Source organism: Sorex araneus, chromosome 10, assembly GCF_027595985.1.
Source record: "Sorex araneus isolate mSorAra2 chromosome 10, mSorAra2.pri, whole genome shotgun sequence".
Lineage (NCBI taxonomy): Eukaryota > Metazoa > Chordata > Mammalia > Eulipotyphla > Soricidae > Sorex > Sorex araneus.
The window spans coordinates 386,229-404,415 of NC_073311.1; the positions used below are offsets into that span (position 1 = coordinate 386,229).

The 18,187-nt window shown below is 40.4% G+C and overlaps 1 protein-coding gene across 6 annotated transcripts in view; it reads left to right on the forward strand.

The window, feature by feature from the left end:
• TCF12 (transcription factor 12) overlaps window positions 1–18,187 on the forward strand; it is a 370,531-nt gene that overhangs the window by 273,349 nt on the left and 78,995 nt on the right. For all 6 annotated transcript variants that reach the window (XM_055118052.1, XM_055118054.1, XM_055118050.1 and 3 more), the window contains exon 7: window positions 7,797–7,932. In XM_055118052.1, coding sequence (XP_054974027.1) covers window positions 7,797–7,932 — 136 coding nt within the window. The remainder of the gene's footprint in view (window positions 1–7,796; window positions 7,933–18,187) is intronic.

The window sequence follows — 18,187 nt, forward strand, 5'->3', positions numbered from 1 at the left end:
TCCATCCTCACATGATCTTATATGTGGTTTCAGTTTTGTTCTAGTAGTATTCAGAAGACTACATGCAGAAAGGATACCTATGGCATATTTGGCCCAAGAGAGTGGTTTGAACTGCAGGTTGATTGGATAGATGGTACTAGAATGATTAGTTGATAGCAAGCCCAAGTTCCAGGCCTTATTTTGGGCCTCTTGTACACATTTCATTTGGACCTTGCAGTAGCCTAGGAAAGATCTTGTTGGCTCTCTTACTTGACATTCTAGGATCCTGGACCCTCAGGGATGGATAATATATCTCAGACTTCAAACCTCTTAAGTGGTGGGAAGATCAGAGAATTGAATAGTGACAAGATTAGTGCACAAAGTGACAGATCGTGTGATTTGATTTTCAGATGAAGGAAATTGAAGTCATAACTTAAGAACTAGGATATAAAAAGGTCAAAATATTGGTTGCATTAATACTAAGACACAGTTGCACTGACTTGGGAGGGACAGTGCTGTCAGAATAGGTCTGTTCAGTGGTGGCAGGAATACGTACATCACATTTGTGAGGCTCTCAGATCTTCAGCACCCACCTCTTACTACCCAAAAAGGAATAGAACATATCAGTTGAATACTGAACTTAAAACATGACAGAAATTGAGTGTCTCCTGTTACCAAAGCATCCTTTTGAGGATACATTGTTTGATGAGATGATTGAAGAGATGTTGGCGTAAGGAAGGCTAAAATATAATACAGGCTTTGGATCAGTATTTATGCTGTCCACAAAACTTCTCATTCATAAGATTGAGTGTGAAAGGATCATAGGTAGTGACAGGCAAGCAGTAGGCAGTGCAAGAATTTGAACCCTGTGATGTAGGAAAGAGTTGCTAACCAGGCTAGTAAGCCTCTGGCTGCCTCCACAGTAAGCTGGCCTTTGTGGGTGCGTTACTTGAATTTAGGTAACAATTTTGTGGGAGTGGAAGTGTCTGGTGTGTGCAATTTTAATTCCCTCTTCTGTTACAAGATATATATGAGACATAGATTATAGCTAGGTTTTTTTGTCTTGAAAGTTCATACAGGTACTTGAAAATTTTCTGTGTTGTTTTCTCTTGAAAATTTCAAAACTGAAACTGAAAGTTTAAAATATTAAAGATGTTGTTGTGTTAGAGTTTGAAAATGTATCCTACATGTTACTGTTCACCTAATGTTATTTAGTTTTGTGTTACTTTTAATTGTACTCTAGAAAATTTGAGGGATTGTGAAGGAGACAGATATATTCATTCAGTGGATAGGAAAACTTGCATTAAAGAAGGGGTGGCTTTTGATTATTAGAACTCTGCCGAATATCTGCAACTACATAACTCATGCCACAGAAACATAGGAGAAATTACATTTTTTCCATTTTAAAAGCAATTCCCACTTCTTTCATTGTCATTGTGGTGGTGACCAGAGGTCACACTAGGCTTGTGCACATTTTGGTCACAGCCTGGGGCAGTCCACGAGGGAGGGCTATGCTGGAGAAAGGAGGCCTTGTTGCGACACTAAGGGTCCCAGAACCGCAGAGCCCAGAGCCGGGCCATTGTCATCAGACATTCTTCTCAGAAGCACGTGGGACGGTGTGTCTCAGATCAGGTCAGGCAGAGCCTCAAACCCTGGAGTTTCTGGAACCCAGATTCCAAAAATGACATATCCAGAAATTTATCTTCGTCCCTGATTGTAGATTAGCACCTCACAGAACTGATTCTTTTTGTTTATTATTCCTTTGGTTAATTTGGGGCAACACCTGGCCGTGCTCAGGAATCACTCATGTAGAGTTAGGAGACCATGTGGGGTGCCAGGGACCCAGGTGGGCCTCTTGCGGGACAGGCCGCCTAGCTGCTGTGCTGATTTCTCTGTTCACAGAGAAGGGCTCCAGGGTATGCTCGGGGCAGGGAAGTTTCTCAGTTCAGAGCAACTGCACTCAGCGTGATTTCTGAGTGACACTACGGGAGTCTGTGTCACTTGGAGGCCAGAACTTGGGGTCCAGGGTGTTACAGCAGAAGACTCACGTGTGCCAGGCAGCCAGTGGCTCTTCCACCACTGCTTGGTGTGGTCCTTGTCCCCGGAACACAGGTGTGGCTCCCATAACAGTGACTTTTTTTAAAAAGGACTTTAAAGAATGCCTTATAGAATTTTGCAGGGTAGCTATTTTTAAAAAACAAACACCTAGGAGAGCCTAAAGGTATTCTTAGTACATATTCATGATTATTTAAATACTCGATATATTAGAATAGCCTTTAGTTCTTGCTCTTCAATACCAGGGATCTTTTGTTACAGATCTACAGTCCAGGCCTGCCCACTTCGTTATCTTTCACTGACTGAGCAAAGAAGTGCAGAAAAATTCACAGAGAGGGGCTAGTGGGAATTAAATATTAAATGGTAAAAAATTATTTCTGCTACTGAGAACTTTAAGAGATTAGAAAACTTACATAACCCAGATTACCGTAGTTTTCTCTTTAGTAACATGTAGTACTGTCGTCCCATTGTTCACCAATTTGCTCAAGCGGGCACCAGTAACATCTCCATTGTGATACTTGCTGTTACTGGTTTTGGCATATCGAATATGCCACGGGTAGCTTGCCAGGCTCTGCTGTGCGGGCGGTATACTCTCGGCAGCTTGCCAGGCTCTCTAAGAGGGACAAATGAATCGAACCTGCGTCAGCCACTTGCAAGGCAAACGCCCTACCCTACCCGCTGTGCTATCACTCCAGTCCAGTAGCATGTAAGCAGTTTGATTTCTTTTGTTTGGTGTGTGTGTGTGTGTGTGTGTGTGTGTGTGTGTGTGTGTGTGTGTGTGTGTGCGCGCGTGCGCTTTTTGGGTCACACCCAGCGATGCACAGGGGTTACTGGCTCGTGCAATCAGTAATTACTCCTGGCAGTGCTCGGGGACTATATGGGATGCTGGGAATTGTTCACCAGGTCAGCCACATGCAAAGCAAACGCCCTACCCGCTGTGCTACCACTCCAGCCCCAGTTTGATTTCTTTTTTACCCTCTTTTCAAGTCAGAGAAATTGGGCTGATTGCATTGGTCAGATGTGTTTAATGGATGACTGTCATTATCTTCTCAAGTCTGCACAACAGTTTTAAGTATAGAAAATGATTGTTCAGTTCATTTGAACAGATGCTTAAAGTTTAAAATTTGTTTAAAGTATAAAATTTGTGACTTGTAAAAGAACAAGCATAACAGTTGGTTAGTATGTTTTTTGTTGACTCAGGAAAGGGATAGAATCATCTCAGGTTTTCTTTTACTTTGTTTCCCTGTCTGTACCACCCCCACCCCTCAATTAATATGTTGTCCAGAGTGTTGGTAATGACTTGAAACTATTCCGATTGCACAAAGCATTTAATGAAATCTTGTCTTAGACTAAACACTAGAGAAGATCATAATTAATGTCTCATTTTCTGCCAGTTGCTATTGATTACTCATTCAGGATCTCTTTGTTCTCAGAATGATAACAACTGTAGTTTGCATCACTATCTAATGAGATTCTCAGGATAGAATTCTTTAGCAACATGCTGATAATTTCTGACATATTCTTGTAATCTCAATGCAAATAACTTTGCATCATAGCAAAATTATTGTAACATGTCTGTTTGCCAAATTCTAATTTTTCAGTCTCTTTGATAACATGTAGAAAAGTAACCAAAGACCCATATATTTTTAAAACCATCACTTAATATTTTGTGCTGAGTTCCCCTTCCCTCCTGAGAATTTGATCTGATTGTGAATTGGGGTAAGAGGTCTTTTTCACTCTTGTTTTCCTCTTGTAATTTCTGAAACTTCAGATGAACTAGCATTAAACTGTACCATTTTTCTATGTTACAAAGAACACTTGCAGATGTAATACTGTACTGATTCTAACGGATTTGTTCTCAGGACCATTTTGTTTTTTCAACTCTCGGTGACAAAAGAAGTGCATAGTGTAGATAATGAATTCAGCTAAGATGTTTAACAGTTTATGTATTCTTTTTTATCATGATTAATTTATATTTTTGACTTAATAAGAACACTCATATCAAAAGAATAAATCTGGGATCAGCCACTTGCCTTTATATATCAAAACTTCATACTGTTTCATGACTATATATAAGATAAGCATACAACTAAGGAACTTTGTGAAATATGCAGAGTAGAGGGTTCATGAATTTATCTTAAATAATTTAAGGTTTTAAAATAGATGACAGTAATGTTATATACTTTCCATCTTTCTCTTTTTTTGTGGACAGTGGGTGGGAGAGGTTGGTGGGTCATTCACACAGCCGTGTTCAGGACTTACTCCTGACTCTGTGCTCAGACATCACAAGCCTCTCTGAGTGCTGCAGCACTGTGTCCTGTGCTAGGGACCATACCATTGCCAGTATGGTGTGACCTCTATACTATCTCTCCAATCTCCTTCTTTGTCTGTGAATAAAATGATAACAGTGATATGATGATGTTTCAGATTTTTTCATAAAATAAGACTAATTTTTGTACACAAGATCATTTCGATCTCTAATTTGAAGTTAGGAATAAGTACCAAAGTTTATTTTAATAGTGTTTCGGCCAAGTTATTTAATGGCATAAAGCAATTGTAAGGAAGCAAGTTAAGTTTATCAAGATTTTGGTTACTCTGGTTTTGGGGTTTATTTTGGATCCACAACCCACATTCTTGGGAGTCATTCTGTTGGTGCTCTTGGCATGTGGGATAAAACCTAAGCTTCCAACATGCAGAGCATGTTTTGCATGTGCTCAGACTATCAAGCTGTCTGTCTGGCCCTTCACGTACTCACTTTTAAGGGTTAAGGAATATTGTCCCATAGTTGGAAACCTGTCTCATAAGCTGGGGAGAAAGCAGCTGGGATAGAGAAGGGATTGCCAGTACAATGATGGTTGGAGGGGTCGCTCAGGATGGGAGATGTGTGCTGAAAGCAGATAAAGGACCAAACACGATAGCCTCTCAGTACCTGTATTGCAAACCATAATGCCCAAAAGTAGAGAGAGTATGGGGGAAACTGTCTGCCAAGAGTCAGGGGGAGGGTGGGAAAGGGGTGGGGGGATATACTGGGGACATTGGTGGTAGAGAATGTGTGCTGGTGGAGGGATGGGTGTTTAATCATTATATGACTGAAACCTGAAACTCGAACATGAAAATCTGTATCTCCCAGTGATTCAATTTAAAAAAATAAATAGAATATCAGGGCCTGTGAGGTAGCTCAGAAAGCTGACTGCAGGCTTTGCATGCTGAGGGCTCCGGTTCAGTCCCTCGCACTGCTTGATCCTCTGAGGATTGCCAGGCATGGCACAGACCTCTCCATGTGTGTGTGTGTCTGTATCTGTGTGTGTGTCTGTGTGTCTGTGTCTGTGTCTATCTGTCTGTCTGAATTATAATGTGGTCCTGAATTCTTGCTGCTTGTGAGTAGCACTGTTTTTATGTAGGATATTTTTCTTCCTTCCTACAATATTGCATTTAAAGCACCTTTCAATATATTTGAGCAGAAATGTTATTAATGAAGGATATTGGCTTTATTAATAACCCACTACTTTATCCTCTCCTTTTCCCCTTTGGTCAGTGTCACTATGAAGGTATATAACAAACCGCTTATTCAAGTTCCCATTTTAAAATCTGTTTCTTGAACACATAAAGAAGGAAAGAGAACTTAGATTATAAGAGTTCCATATCAGGAAAGGGGGATTTTTATTACTAGGCTGAAGGTTGTCATGCGTAATTCATAATGACACTTACTCTAGGCTTTGTGACAATAAAGTAGGCACTATTCCTGTCTCGGGGATAACACTCCATTGATTATTCTTCGATAACTAGGTGTATATCTCACAGATGAGGTTTTTCATGTCTATCGGATTTTTTTTTAAGCATGTGTAAGAAATTTAATGCTATGTCATTTAGAATATTAATTCCTCCTTAAATAAGACGGCTTGCAGAGGAAACTGCCATGCCTGGGTCTGTGTCCTCTGGGCTGTACGTGTATTTTCTTTTTGTCTGAGATACCTCCAGGACAAGGTCAGTGGTAATCAATAGTGCTGCTCATTTGTTTTAGGCAGACACAAATCAATAACATAAGTGGTATGTAATTTTATTTTAGTAAAATAAATATTTATTTTGTATATTTCAAAACAAAATGTTTGAAAACTCAGTAAAAGCAAAGATAATGTCTTATGTAATGGAATATCAAAACTTTAGGTGTATATGATTTCGCCTTTGATTTCTTAATGTCATATTTTCCACTAGTTTAATTGACTTTAATTCTTAGAGTATCAAGTACTTGAGGAGAAAACCTTAAATTTTCTTATAGCATCCAACTCATTTTAGTTAGCAGGATAAAATGACATCTCCTGGGGCTGGAGCGATAGCACAGCAGGTAGGGCGTTTGCCTTGCACGTGGCTGACCCGAGTTTGATTCCCAGCATCCCCTGAGCACGACCAGGGGTAATTCCTGAGTGCAGAGCGAGGAGTGACCCCTGAGCATCGCTGGGTGTGACCCAAAAAGCAAAAAAAAAAAAAAAAAAAATGATATCTCCTGAGAGTTAAAAGAAGTCACCTCTACTGCATGTACTTTGCCTTGTCATTATACAGATTAAGTAAGTTGAAAATAACTTTCTTTTTGTTGGTTTTTTTGGGAGATTTCATTTGGTTTTGACCCACACCTGGTGGTACTTGGGGCTTACTCCTGGCTTTGCTCTCCGGGATCATTCCTGACAGTGTTTGGGAGACAGGGATCAAATCCAGTTTGGCTGCATGTGAGGCAGCCTGCTGTACTTTGTCTCTTTGGATCCATGCAAGTGCTCTCTCTCTCTCTCTCTCTCCTCTCTCTCCTCTCTCTTGAAAAAAGACCATTGAGACACCATTGAAGAGAGCAGGAACAGCTAGTCTTAAAAATATTGGCACCTGGTCCTACACTTTCTTTGCATGCAGCTGGGCCTACTCTGTCTCCAGCACCCCGTATTGTCTCTGGAGACATGCAGGCATGATTCCTGAGCATAGAGCCAGGAGAAAATGCTGAGCATTAAAGGTGTGATAGAAAGAAGGGAGAGAGGGAGGGAGGGAGGGAGGAGATGGGGTGGGGAAGAAGCATTCCTTAAACAGTGGCAGCTAACCATAATTAAATGTGTTGGGTGGTCATAAAACATTCAAAAATGGCCATTTTTCAAAAGTAACCATTAGGGGCTAGAGCAATAGTACAGTGGGTAGGGCGTTTGCCTTGCACCCGGCCGACCCGAGTTCGATTCCCAGCATCCCATATGGTCCCCTGAGCACCGCCAGTGGTAATTCCTGAGTGCAGAGCCAGGAGTAACCCCTGTGCATCGCCAGGTGTGACCCAGAAAGCCAAAAAAAAAAAAAACCAACGATTAATAAAAGGTAGAATCTCGTAGTATCTAAAGTGCCTTCTGGGACCGGAGCGATAGCACAGCGGGGAGGGTGTTTGCCTTGCACGCGGCCGACCCGGGTTCAATCCCCGGCATCCCATATGGTCCCCCAAGCACTGCCAGGAGTAATTCCTGAGTGCAAAGCCAGGAATAACCCCTGAGCATCGCTGGGTGTGACCAAAAAAAAAAAAAAAAAAAAGCAAAAATAAATAAATAAATAAAGTGCCTTCTAATCTAAGATTGTATGGATCTATAGTTACTAGAAAGTAATAGAAAAAAATAGGTTTATAAGTACTGATGCTTCTTAAGTTTACAGCATGACTTAAAGTATTATAAATAATTAAATGATCGAATTTTCAGGTTTTATCTGTCTCAATGGGAAGGTAACTTGGTTCCTTGGACTTGTTTTCACAGTCTAGTCTCCTGAGACAAGATCTGGGGCTTGGAAGCCCGGCACAACTTTCTTCTTCGGGAAAACCTGGGACACCATACTACTCGTTCTCGGCCACGAGCTCCCGGAGAAGACCACTCCCGGAGCCCACAGCACTTGGTGAGCCTTAGCCCCGAAGGTCATCCCACAGTGCTTCCACCTGGGTTTATGATGTGACTGCACTGTTCATTAGAAGGCAGTTATTTTCTTGAGTATCATGTTGATTTGAATACTTATTTGCTTCATTTTTAATAAGTGAAATTGGAAAAGTTCTTACTCTTACAATTATCATAAGTTGCTGCTCTTAGGCCCTAAATAACTTAGAATTAGTCTTTTAATTACTTCAGCCTCTAAGCATAATTTAAACATAACAAAAGCAGTTTTATTCTTACTTGTTCATTTGTAGAAATAGGCTACTTAGTAAAAAAGTTGACTTCAATCTGTATTGCAAACCATAGCGCCCCAAAGGGAACTGGGGAGGGCGAGAGGCCACCAGAGAAACAGGCTGTGGGGAGGGTAGCAAGAGGGAAACTGGGGGCACTGGTGGAGGAGGGGTGTTGGAACACTGGCTGACGATGGCTGAAGCCCAACCATGATCAGTTCTGTAATTCTGTATCTTATGGCTATTCAATTTAAAAAATAAAAAATGAACTTTAACATTGGAATTAGTTTTTTCTCTGGAAAAATGCCATTACTAATTTTAATTTTTTAGTTAATATTATTTACTAAAGTAGATACAATGTTTTACAATTTATAAAGGTTTTTTTGTTTGTTTTTAAGCAGTACTTGGCTGTGCTCAGGGTTTACTCCTGGCTTTGTACTCAGGAATTACTTCCTGTCAGACTCAGGAAGGCATATTCAGTTCTGGGGCTCTAACCCAGCCTGGCTGGTGAATGGGGGATTAAACCAGGGTTGCCTCCATGGAAGGTAAGTGCCCTACCCACTGTACTCAGAACCCCAAGGTGGTTTTTTAATATATATAATCTTGTTTCATCATATAGCCTGCTAGTCAGTGGGTATAATCTTAGATTTAGACGGCATGCTTACATATTAGTAGGTGATTTCTCTAGGATAAGATTGAAGATTTTCTAACTCTGAGCCTGGGAAAAGCATTATTGAGTATGGCCCTCGAGGCCCCTGGCACCACAGGACTGGAACAGGCTGCTGCGGCAGGTCCTAGCACGGAGCCTGCGGCAGTCACCTGACAAAAACATAAGCATAACACAAAAGATTTTCTAACTCCAGTGCTCTTGGCTTGTTGACTGTGTGTGCTCTTAACTTGTTTTAATGTGATAATAATAATCATACTAAGCAATAGAATCCGGTGACATTGAGTGCTGTGAAGTCGTCTCTACTGAATTCCACAATACCACTGTGATCTCAGAAGGAAATGAAATGAAATGGTCAGCATTCAGCCTTCTTTTGGGAGTTACCGTTTTGAATTTTGGTTTTTCGTTATTGTTGTTCTTTTGGGGGGGGCCTCCACCTCGCCCTCTGCACTGCTAACCAGACCGTCTGTTCACGTTGCTGCTGATAGTGAGCCTCAGGTGTGCTCTCCCTTATCCAAATGTTTAATTTGGGAATTTTTGTGTTTCTCACCAAAGAAACCTTTCTAGACCAGGATTTCAGCCCAGTGGTTGTGTTGATTGAGCCACACCTCCTGTATGTGGAGCCCTGGATTCTGTCTTCAGCATTGCCAAAACTGGAAAAAGAAATTTTTTCATCTTTCTTAGAAAAACAGTGGTGTTGTAAAGCATGTTTAAGGGTAGACCAGCTTCTTTTTTTCTTTCTTTTTTTATTTATTTTTTTTTATTTTAATGAATCACTGTGAGATAGTTACAAGCTTTCATGTTTGACTTACAATCTCACAATGATCAAACACCCATCCCTCCACCACTGCACATTCCCCACCACCAATATCCCCGGTATACCCCCCCTTTCCCACCCTCCTTCTGCCTCCATGGCAGACAATAATGTTCCCCATACTCTCTCTATTTTTGGGCATTATGGCTTGCAACACAGACACTGAGAGGTCATCATGTTTGGTCCATTATCTCCCATCCCGACTGATTCCTCCAGCCATCATTTTCTTAGTGATCCCTTCTCTATTCTATCTGCCTTCTCCCCTCCACTCATGAAACAGTCTTCCAGCTATGGGGCAATCATCCTGGCCCTTGAAGTAGTACTGTCCTTGGGTGTTAACCTCATGTGATGTTATTCTATACTCCACAAATGAGTGCAGTCCTTCTATGTCTATCTCTCTTTCTGACTCATTTCACTTAGCATGATACTCTCCATGTCTCTCCATTGATAAGCAAAATTCAGAACTTCATCTCTCCTAACAGTTGCATAGTATTCCATTTTGTAGATGTGCCAAAGTATCTTTAACCAATCATCTGTTTTAGGGCACTCAGGTTGTTTCCAGATTTGGGATATTGTGAACAGTGCTGCAATGAATATATAAGTACAGATGTCATTTCTATTGTGCTCTTTTACATCCTCTGGATATATTCCCGGAAGTGGTATTGCGGGGTCAATTGGAAGCTCAATTTCTAGTGTTTGAAAATCTGTCCATATTGTTTCCCAGAAAGGCTGGACTGGTCAGCATTCCCACCAACAGTGAAGGAGCGTCCCTTTTTCCTCACATCCACGCCAGCACTGGTTGCTTTTGTTCTTTTGAATGTGTCTCAGTCTCTGTGGTGTAAGATTGTTGTCTCATTGTTGTTTTGATTTGCATCTCCCTGATGACTAGCAATGTGGAGCATTTTTTCATGTGCCTTTTGGCCATTTGTATTTCTTTTTTGAGGAAACTTCTGTTCATTCTCCCCATTTTTTGATGGGGTTGAAGGTTTTTTATTATACAATTTTACTAGTGTCTAGTGTAGCCTGGTATTAATCCCTTATCAGATGGGTATTGGGTAAATATTCTTTCCCATTCTGTGGGTTCTTTCTGTATTTTGGTCACTGTTTCTTTTGAAGTGCAGAAGCTTCTTAGTTTGATGTAGTTCCATTTGTTTATGTTTGCTTCCACTTACATGGTCATTGCTGTTTCATCCTTGAATATACTTTTAGCTTCAATGTCAAAATGTACCTTATAGATTCATGCCTGATATTGAGGTCTTTAATCCACTTTGATCGGACTCTTGTGCCTGGCATTAGACAGAGGTCAGAGTTCATTTTTTTGCAGGTACCTATCCAGTTTTTCTAGCACCACTTGTTGAAGAGGCTTTCCTTGTTCCACTTGCTCCTTTGTCAAAGATTAAGTGGCCATATATTTGGGGGTCTGTGACAGGATATTCAGCTCTGTTCCATTGTTCTGCAGGTCTGTTTTTAGCCCAATACCATGCTATTTTAATTACTACTGCTTTGTAGTAGAGTTTGAAGTTGGGGAAGGTGACGCCACCCATCTTCTTTTTTCCAAGGATTGCTTTAGCTATTCGTGGGGGTTTGTTGTTCCATATAAATTTCAGGAGTGTTTTGTCTATTTCTTTGAAAAATGTCATGGGTATCCTGATAGAGACTGCATTAAATTTGTATAGTGCTTTGGGCAGTATTGACATTTTGATAGTGTTACTTCTCCCTATCCATGAGCAGGGGATGTGTCTCCATTTCCTAGTGTCCTCTTTTATTTCTTGAAGTAGTGTTTTGTAATTTTCCTTGTATAGGTCCTTCATCTCTTTGGTGGAGCTGATTCCAAGGTACTTGATTTTCTGAGGTACTATTGTAAATGGGATTGTTTTTTTAATGTCTCTTTCTTCTCTTTCAATATTTGTATATAAGAAAGCCATGGACTTTTGGGTGTTGATTTTGTAGCCTGCCACTTTACTATATCAACCTTTTGTTTCTAAGAGCTTTTCTGTAGAGTCTTTAGGGTTTTCCAAGTGTAGTATCATTGTCTGCAATAGTGATAATTTAACCTCTTCCTTTCCTATCTGTATGCCCTTGATATCTTTTTCTTACCTAACTGCTATGTCCAGGACTTCCAGTACTATGTTGAATAGGAGTGGTGAAAGCAGGCAACCTTGCCTTGTGTCCAATCTTAGAAGGAAGGCTTTTAGTTTTGACCCATTGAGAATTATACTTGCCGTGGGCTTATGGTAGATGGCTTTGACTGAGGAAAGTTCCTTCGGGCTTTGACTACACTGAGGAAAGTTCCTTCAATGCCCATTTTGCTCAGAGTTTTCATCATAAATGGGTGCTGGATCTTGTCAAATGCTTTTTCTGCATCTGTTGACATGATCATATGGTTTTTATTAATTCTTTTATTGATAGGATGAATTATGTTGACTTCCGGATATTAAACCATCCTTGAATCCCTGGGATGAATCCTACTTGGTCATGGTGTATGATCTTTTTGATGAGTTGTTGGATTCTACTACTAATATTTTGTTGAAGATCTTTGCGTCTGTGTTCATCAGGGATATCGGTCTGTAATTCTCTTTCTTTGTGATATCTTTGTCTGCTTTTGGTATCGGGGTGATATTTGCTTCATAGAAACTGTTTGGAAGTATTTTTGATACTTCAATTTCCTGGAAAAGCTTAAAGAGGATTGGGAGTAAATCCTCTTTGAAGATTTGGAAGAATTCACTAGTGAATCCATCTGGGCCAGGACTTTTGTGCTTGGGGAGACTTTTTATTACCGTTTCAATTTCCTTGATGGTGATAGGTCTGTTCAGGTATTCCAGGTCTTCTTGGTTCAGCCTTGGGAGGCTATAGGAATCTAGGAATTTATCCATTTCCTCGAGGTTTTCGTGTTTCGTGGCATAAAGCTTCTCAAAGTAATCTTCGAGAATCCTTTGAATTTCTATAGTTTCTGTTGTAATGTCCCCGTTTTCATTACTGATTCAGTTTATTAGGGTTTTCTCTCTCCCTTTTTTTGAGTCTTGCTAGAGGTTTATTGATCTTGTTTATTTTCTCAAAGAACCAGCTCTTGGTTTCATTGATCTTTAGGATTGTTTTTTGGGTTTCCATGTGATTAATTTCTGCTCTGTGTTTTATTATTTCCTTCCTCCTATTCAGATTGGGCTACTTTTGTTGGTCATTCTCCAAGCTCTTAAGCTATGAGGTTAGGTTACTTATGTGGGCTTGCTCCTTTTTCCTGAGGAATGCTTGTAGAGCTGTAAACTTTCCTCTTAACACAGCTTTTGCTGTGTCCCATAAGTTTTGGTAACTCATGTCATCATTTTCATTCATTTCCAGGAATCTTTTGACTTCCTCTTTGATTTCTTTTCTAAGCCACTCATTGTCCAATAGTGAGCTGTTTAATTTCCAGGTGTTTGATTTCATTTTCTGTTTGTGTATGTGATTTATTTCTAATTTCAGCGCATCGTGGTCTGAGAAGATCGTTGATACAATCTCTAACTTCTTAATTTGATGGAGGTATGTTTTGTGGCTCAGCATGTAGTCTATCTTGGAGAATGTTCCATGCACACTTGAGAAGAATGTGTATTCAGCTTTTTTGAGGATGAAGTGTCCTGTGTATATATCCACTAAGTCCCTTTCTTCCATTTCTTCCTCAGATGAAGTATGTCCTTGCTAAGCTTGAGTCTGGTTGATCTGTCAAAAGGTGGTATTGAAGTCTCCCACTAGTATTGTGTTGTTATCGATGTCTTTCTTCAAGTCTATGAGTAGTTGCTTTAAGTACTTTGCTGGTCCCTCACTAAGTGCATATATATTTAGTATTTAAAGTTCTTCTTGTTGTACAGATCCCTTTATCAATAAAAAATTACCTTCACTGTCTCTTGTGACCTTCTCCAGTCTGTAATCAATGTAATCTCCAGTCTGACCAGCTTCTTAAATGAATATAACAGCATCAAAAGAAAGTACATTGTGGTTATTATTTTTTTCACAGCTATTTGTTAGGTGTTCCCAGTTTATATATTTACCTTCTGTCAAACCTGTATTTTGAGAGGCTGGAGTGATAGCACAGCGGGTAGGGCATTTGCCTTGCACGCAGCTGACCCGAGTTCGATTCCCAGCATCCGATATGGTCCCCTGAGCACCGCCAGGGGTAATTCCTGAGTCCAGAGCCAGGAGTAACCCCTGAGCATCACTGGGTGTGACCCAAAAAGAAACAGAAAAAAAAAGTTTAAAAAAAATCTGTATTTTGATTGAATGTCTCTAGAATCTGTATAGAATATCCCTCAAAGTGTACAATGATGGGTTGTCACATTCAGCATCGTTCAGTGTTACATGTCTCATAGTACATATCAGGTTAGATCACTTAAAGCAGTATACTTTTGTATAATTAAAGAAATTATCAATTGCGTGCTGAAAGTGGACTATGGATCAAACACAATGGCCTCTCAATACCTCTATTGCAAACCGCAACACCCAAAAGGAGAGAGAGAACAAAAGTAAATGCCCTGCCACAGAGGTGGAGTGGGGTAGGGGGGATGGGATGGGGGGGTGGGAGCGATACTGGGATCATCGGTATTGGAGAATGGGCACTGATGGAGGGATGGGTACTCGAGCATTGTATGACTGAAACACAAGCATGAAAAGTTGTAAGTCTGTAACTATACCTCACGGTGATTCACTAATAAAAAAAATAAATGATCAACTAGAAAATGTGTTTTTCTCATCTCCACTTCTGTTTCCCATCAGATGAGTGAGTCAGGGTGGGGGCATCCATTTGAGTCCACATGTGTCACTGTCACCATAATCTGTGTCTGGGTGTGGATTCCCACCCACCCCACCCTCACCTAACCCTACCCCAACAGACCCCATCTTTGTTCTGGTGGTCTTTGGTGGTTCTTGTCTGTACCACTGGAAACAAATCTCGGAGTAGTTAATCAGTGCAAGCGAAACTATATTCAGAGAAAGCAAAAATGAGAATGAGAGCCTTGTAGAGACGCCAGCCCCCGCCACAAGATTCAAGTACTGGCTGCGTGTACTAGAGTCTCTAACTAAAAGCTAGTAGAGTCATATGTTAGGGTGGAAACTTCTAGCAGTCCTCTTCCTTGGGCAGACAGTTCTCCCTGTTACCCTTGAGATGGGAGAGAACATGGTAGTGCTGTTGGTGAGTTTGGAATTCAGTGCCAGTGGTCATGGTTTCCAGTTCAACTGGGGGTACTTTGTAAACTTCAGGAATAAATTTCAGGGCCAGGGCCAAACACACTGGTTTGCAGCTGGTAGTGTATTTGCCTTGCATGCCGCTAACCTGGGTTCAATCCCCAGTGTCCCATATAGTCCCTCTGAGCATCTCCAGAAGTGATCCCTTGAGTGCAGAGCTAGGAGTAATCTTGAACACTGAAGAGTGTGGCCAAAAAACTTTTAAAAAGGAAAAAGGTAGATTGCCAGGGGCTACTGAGAGATTTTGAAAGAAGCATGATAGACCATGAAAGTTTGGGAACAATTTTTTTTAAGATTTTATTATTGAATCACTGTAAGATAGATTTTTACAAAGTTGTTCAGAATTTTATTTCAGTCATCCAGTGTTCCAACAGCCATCCCTTCACCAGTGTACATTTCCCAGCACCACTTTCTTTCCCATTACCTCCCCCTCCCCAGCCTACATGTATGGCCAGCATCTCTCTCCCCCCCCCCATCTCCCTCTCTCCCTTCCTTTCTCCCTTCCTTTCTTACCTCCCTCCCTCTCTCCTTTCCATCTCTCTCTCTCTCTCTCTCCCACCTCCCTTTTGGGCATTGTGGTTGGCAGTATAGATACTGAAAGGTTATCCAGTATATCCCTTTACCTACTTTAAACCCTCAGTACTTGTCCAGAATGATCATTTCCAGCTATTATTGTCATCCTGCTCCCTTCTCTATCTTACCTACCCACTGCCCCATACACAGTGTGGTTGATTCCAGCCATTGACCAGTCCTCCTTGACCCTGTTTTCCCTAGCCATGGATATGTCTTCAACTATACCATAAATGAATGCAGTCATTCTGTGTCAGTCCCTTGCTTTCTGATTCATTTCACTCAGCATGATACTCTCCAAGTTCATCCATTTATAGGCAAATTTCTTGACTTCATTTTTCCTAACAGCTGAGTAGTGTTCTGTTATGTAGATGTGCCATAGTTTCTTTATCCATTCATCTCTTCTGGGATAGTCAGGCTGTTTCCGGATTCTGGTTATTGTGACTACTGCTGCAATGAATATACAGGTGCAGATGGTGTTTCTACTGTGTGTTTTTGAGCCACCAGGGTATATTTCCAGAAGTGGTATTGCTGGGTCATATGTGAGCTCAATTTCTAGTTTTTTGAGGAATGTCTATACTGTTGTCCAGAAAGGCTGGACCAGTCGGCATTTCCACCAACAATGAGTGAGAGTCCCATTGTTTTGATTTGCATCTCCCTGATGATGAGTCATGAAGAGCTTTTTTTTTTATGCGCCTTTTGGCCATTTGTATTTCTTTTTTGAGAAAGATTTTGTTCATTTCTTCTCTCCATTTTTTGTATGCTTTTTTCTTGTAAAGTTCAGCCAGTGCCTTGTATATCTTTGATATTAACCCCTAATCAGAAGGGTTTGGGGTGAATATCCTTTCCCATTCCGAAGGCTGTCTTTGTATTTGGTCACTTTCTTTTGATGTTGCAGAAGGTTCTTAGTTTAACGTAGCCCCATTTGTTCTATCTTTGCTTCTACTTGCTTGGTCATTGGCCTTTCATCTTTGAAGATGCCTTTAGCTTCAATATCGTGAAGCCTTCCTTTTCTTTCATGTACCTTATGGATTCAGTTCTGATGTTGAGGTCATTTTGATCTGATTTTTGTGCATGGCGTTAGTTAGAGGTCTGAGTCCATATTTTGCATGTAGCTGTCTAATTTTGCCAGCATGACTTGTTAAAGAAGCTTTCTTTGCTCCACTTCACATTTCTTGCTCCCTTATCAAAGATTAAATGATCATATATTACAGGGTGTGTGTCAGGATATTCAACCCTATTTCATTGGTCTTCGGGTCTGTTTTTATTCCAGTACCATGCTGTTTTAATCACCACTGCTTCATAGTACAGTTTGAAGCTGGGGAAGGTGATGCTTCCCATGTTCTTTTTCCCAAGAATTGCTGTAGCTATTCATGGGGGTTTATTGTTCCATATGAATTTCAGAAGTGTTTTGTTTATTTCTTTGAAAAATGTCTTAGCTATCCTTATAGGGACTGCATTGAATCTGTATCATGCTTTGGGGAGTTTTGCCATTTTCGATGTTCCTTCTCCCGGTCCATGAGTCTCCATTTCCTTGTGTTTTATTTCATGAAGTAGCGTTTTATAGTTTTCTTTGTAAGGGTCCTTTACTCCTTATTTAAGCAGGTTCCAACATACTTGATTTTCTGAGGCATGGTTATAAACAGGATTTTTTTAAATATCAATTTCTTTCATTATTCATATATAGGAAAGCTGTGGACTTTTGTGTATTTATTTTATAACCTGCCATTCTACTATACAAATTTATTGTTTCTAGGAGTTTTTTGCTAGAGGCTTTAGGATTCTCTAAGTGTAGTATCATGTCATCTGCAACCAGTGAGAGCTTGACTTCTTTCCTATCTGGATACCCTTAAAGTCTTTTTCTTCCTTATGACAAGTGCTTCCAATACTATATTAAACCGAAGTGGTGACAGTGGGCATCCTTGTCTTGTCCCTGATCTTAGAGGGAAGGCTTCTAGTTTTTCCCCACTGATAATAATGCTGGCCATGAGCTTGTGGTAGATGGCATTGACTATATTGAAGAATGTTCTTTCAATTTCCATTTTTATGGAGTTTTCATCATAAACAGGTGCTGGATCTTGTCAAATGCTTTCGCTGCATCTTTTGATATGATCATGTGGGTTTTTCATCTTTTCTTTCATTGATATGATGAATTATGTTGATTGACTTGCAAATATTAAACCATCCTTGCATCCCCAGGATGAATCCCACTTGGTCATGGTGTATGATCCTTTTGATAAGACATTGGATTTTGTTTGCTGATATTTTGTTGAGGATCTTTGCATCTGTGTTCATCAGGGATATCAGAAAGTTTTGGAACATAAGAGTTCTAGGAAAGCCTCCTGAATAACAAAGGTTTTGCCTGCAAGTTTCTAACTACATGTTCTAGATGTTATTAATCTTTGGCGCTTTTGTTTTTAAGAAATGTAGGTTCTTCTTGAGATAGGGATATAATGCTAATTAATTTATAAATAAATTATATAAATATAAATAAATCCCCTTTTAAGTGGTAAAACTTCTGTCTACTTGTTTTCCTTTCTCTTTTTCCTCCTTCCTTCTTTCCCTCTTTCTTCCTCCCTTCCTTCCTGCCTTCCTTCCTCCCTCACTCCCTCTCTCCCCTCTTCTCAGCCTCCTGTTTTATTCCCTATACAAATACCAAGCCCCTATGTTGTTTCTTTTGATGTCTTTCACTCTTTCTCTCTTTTTTCCTTCCTCTTCCCCACTGTTCCAT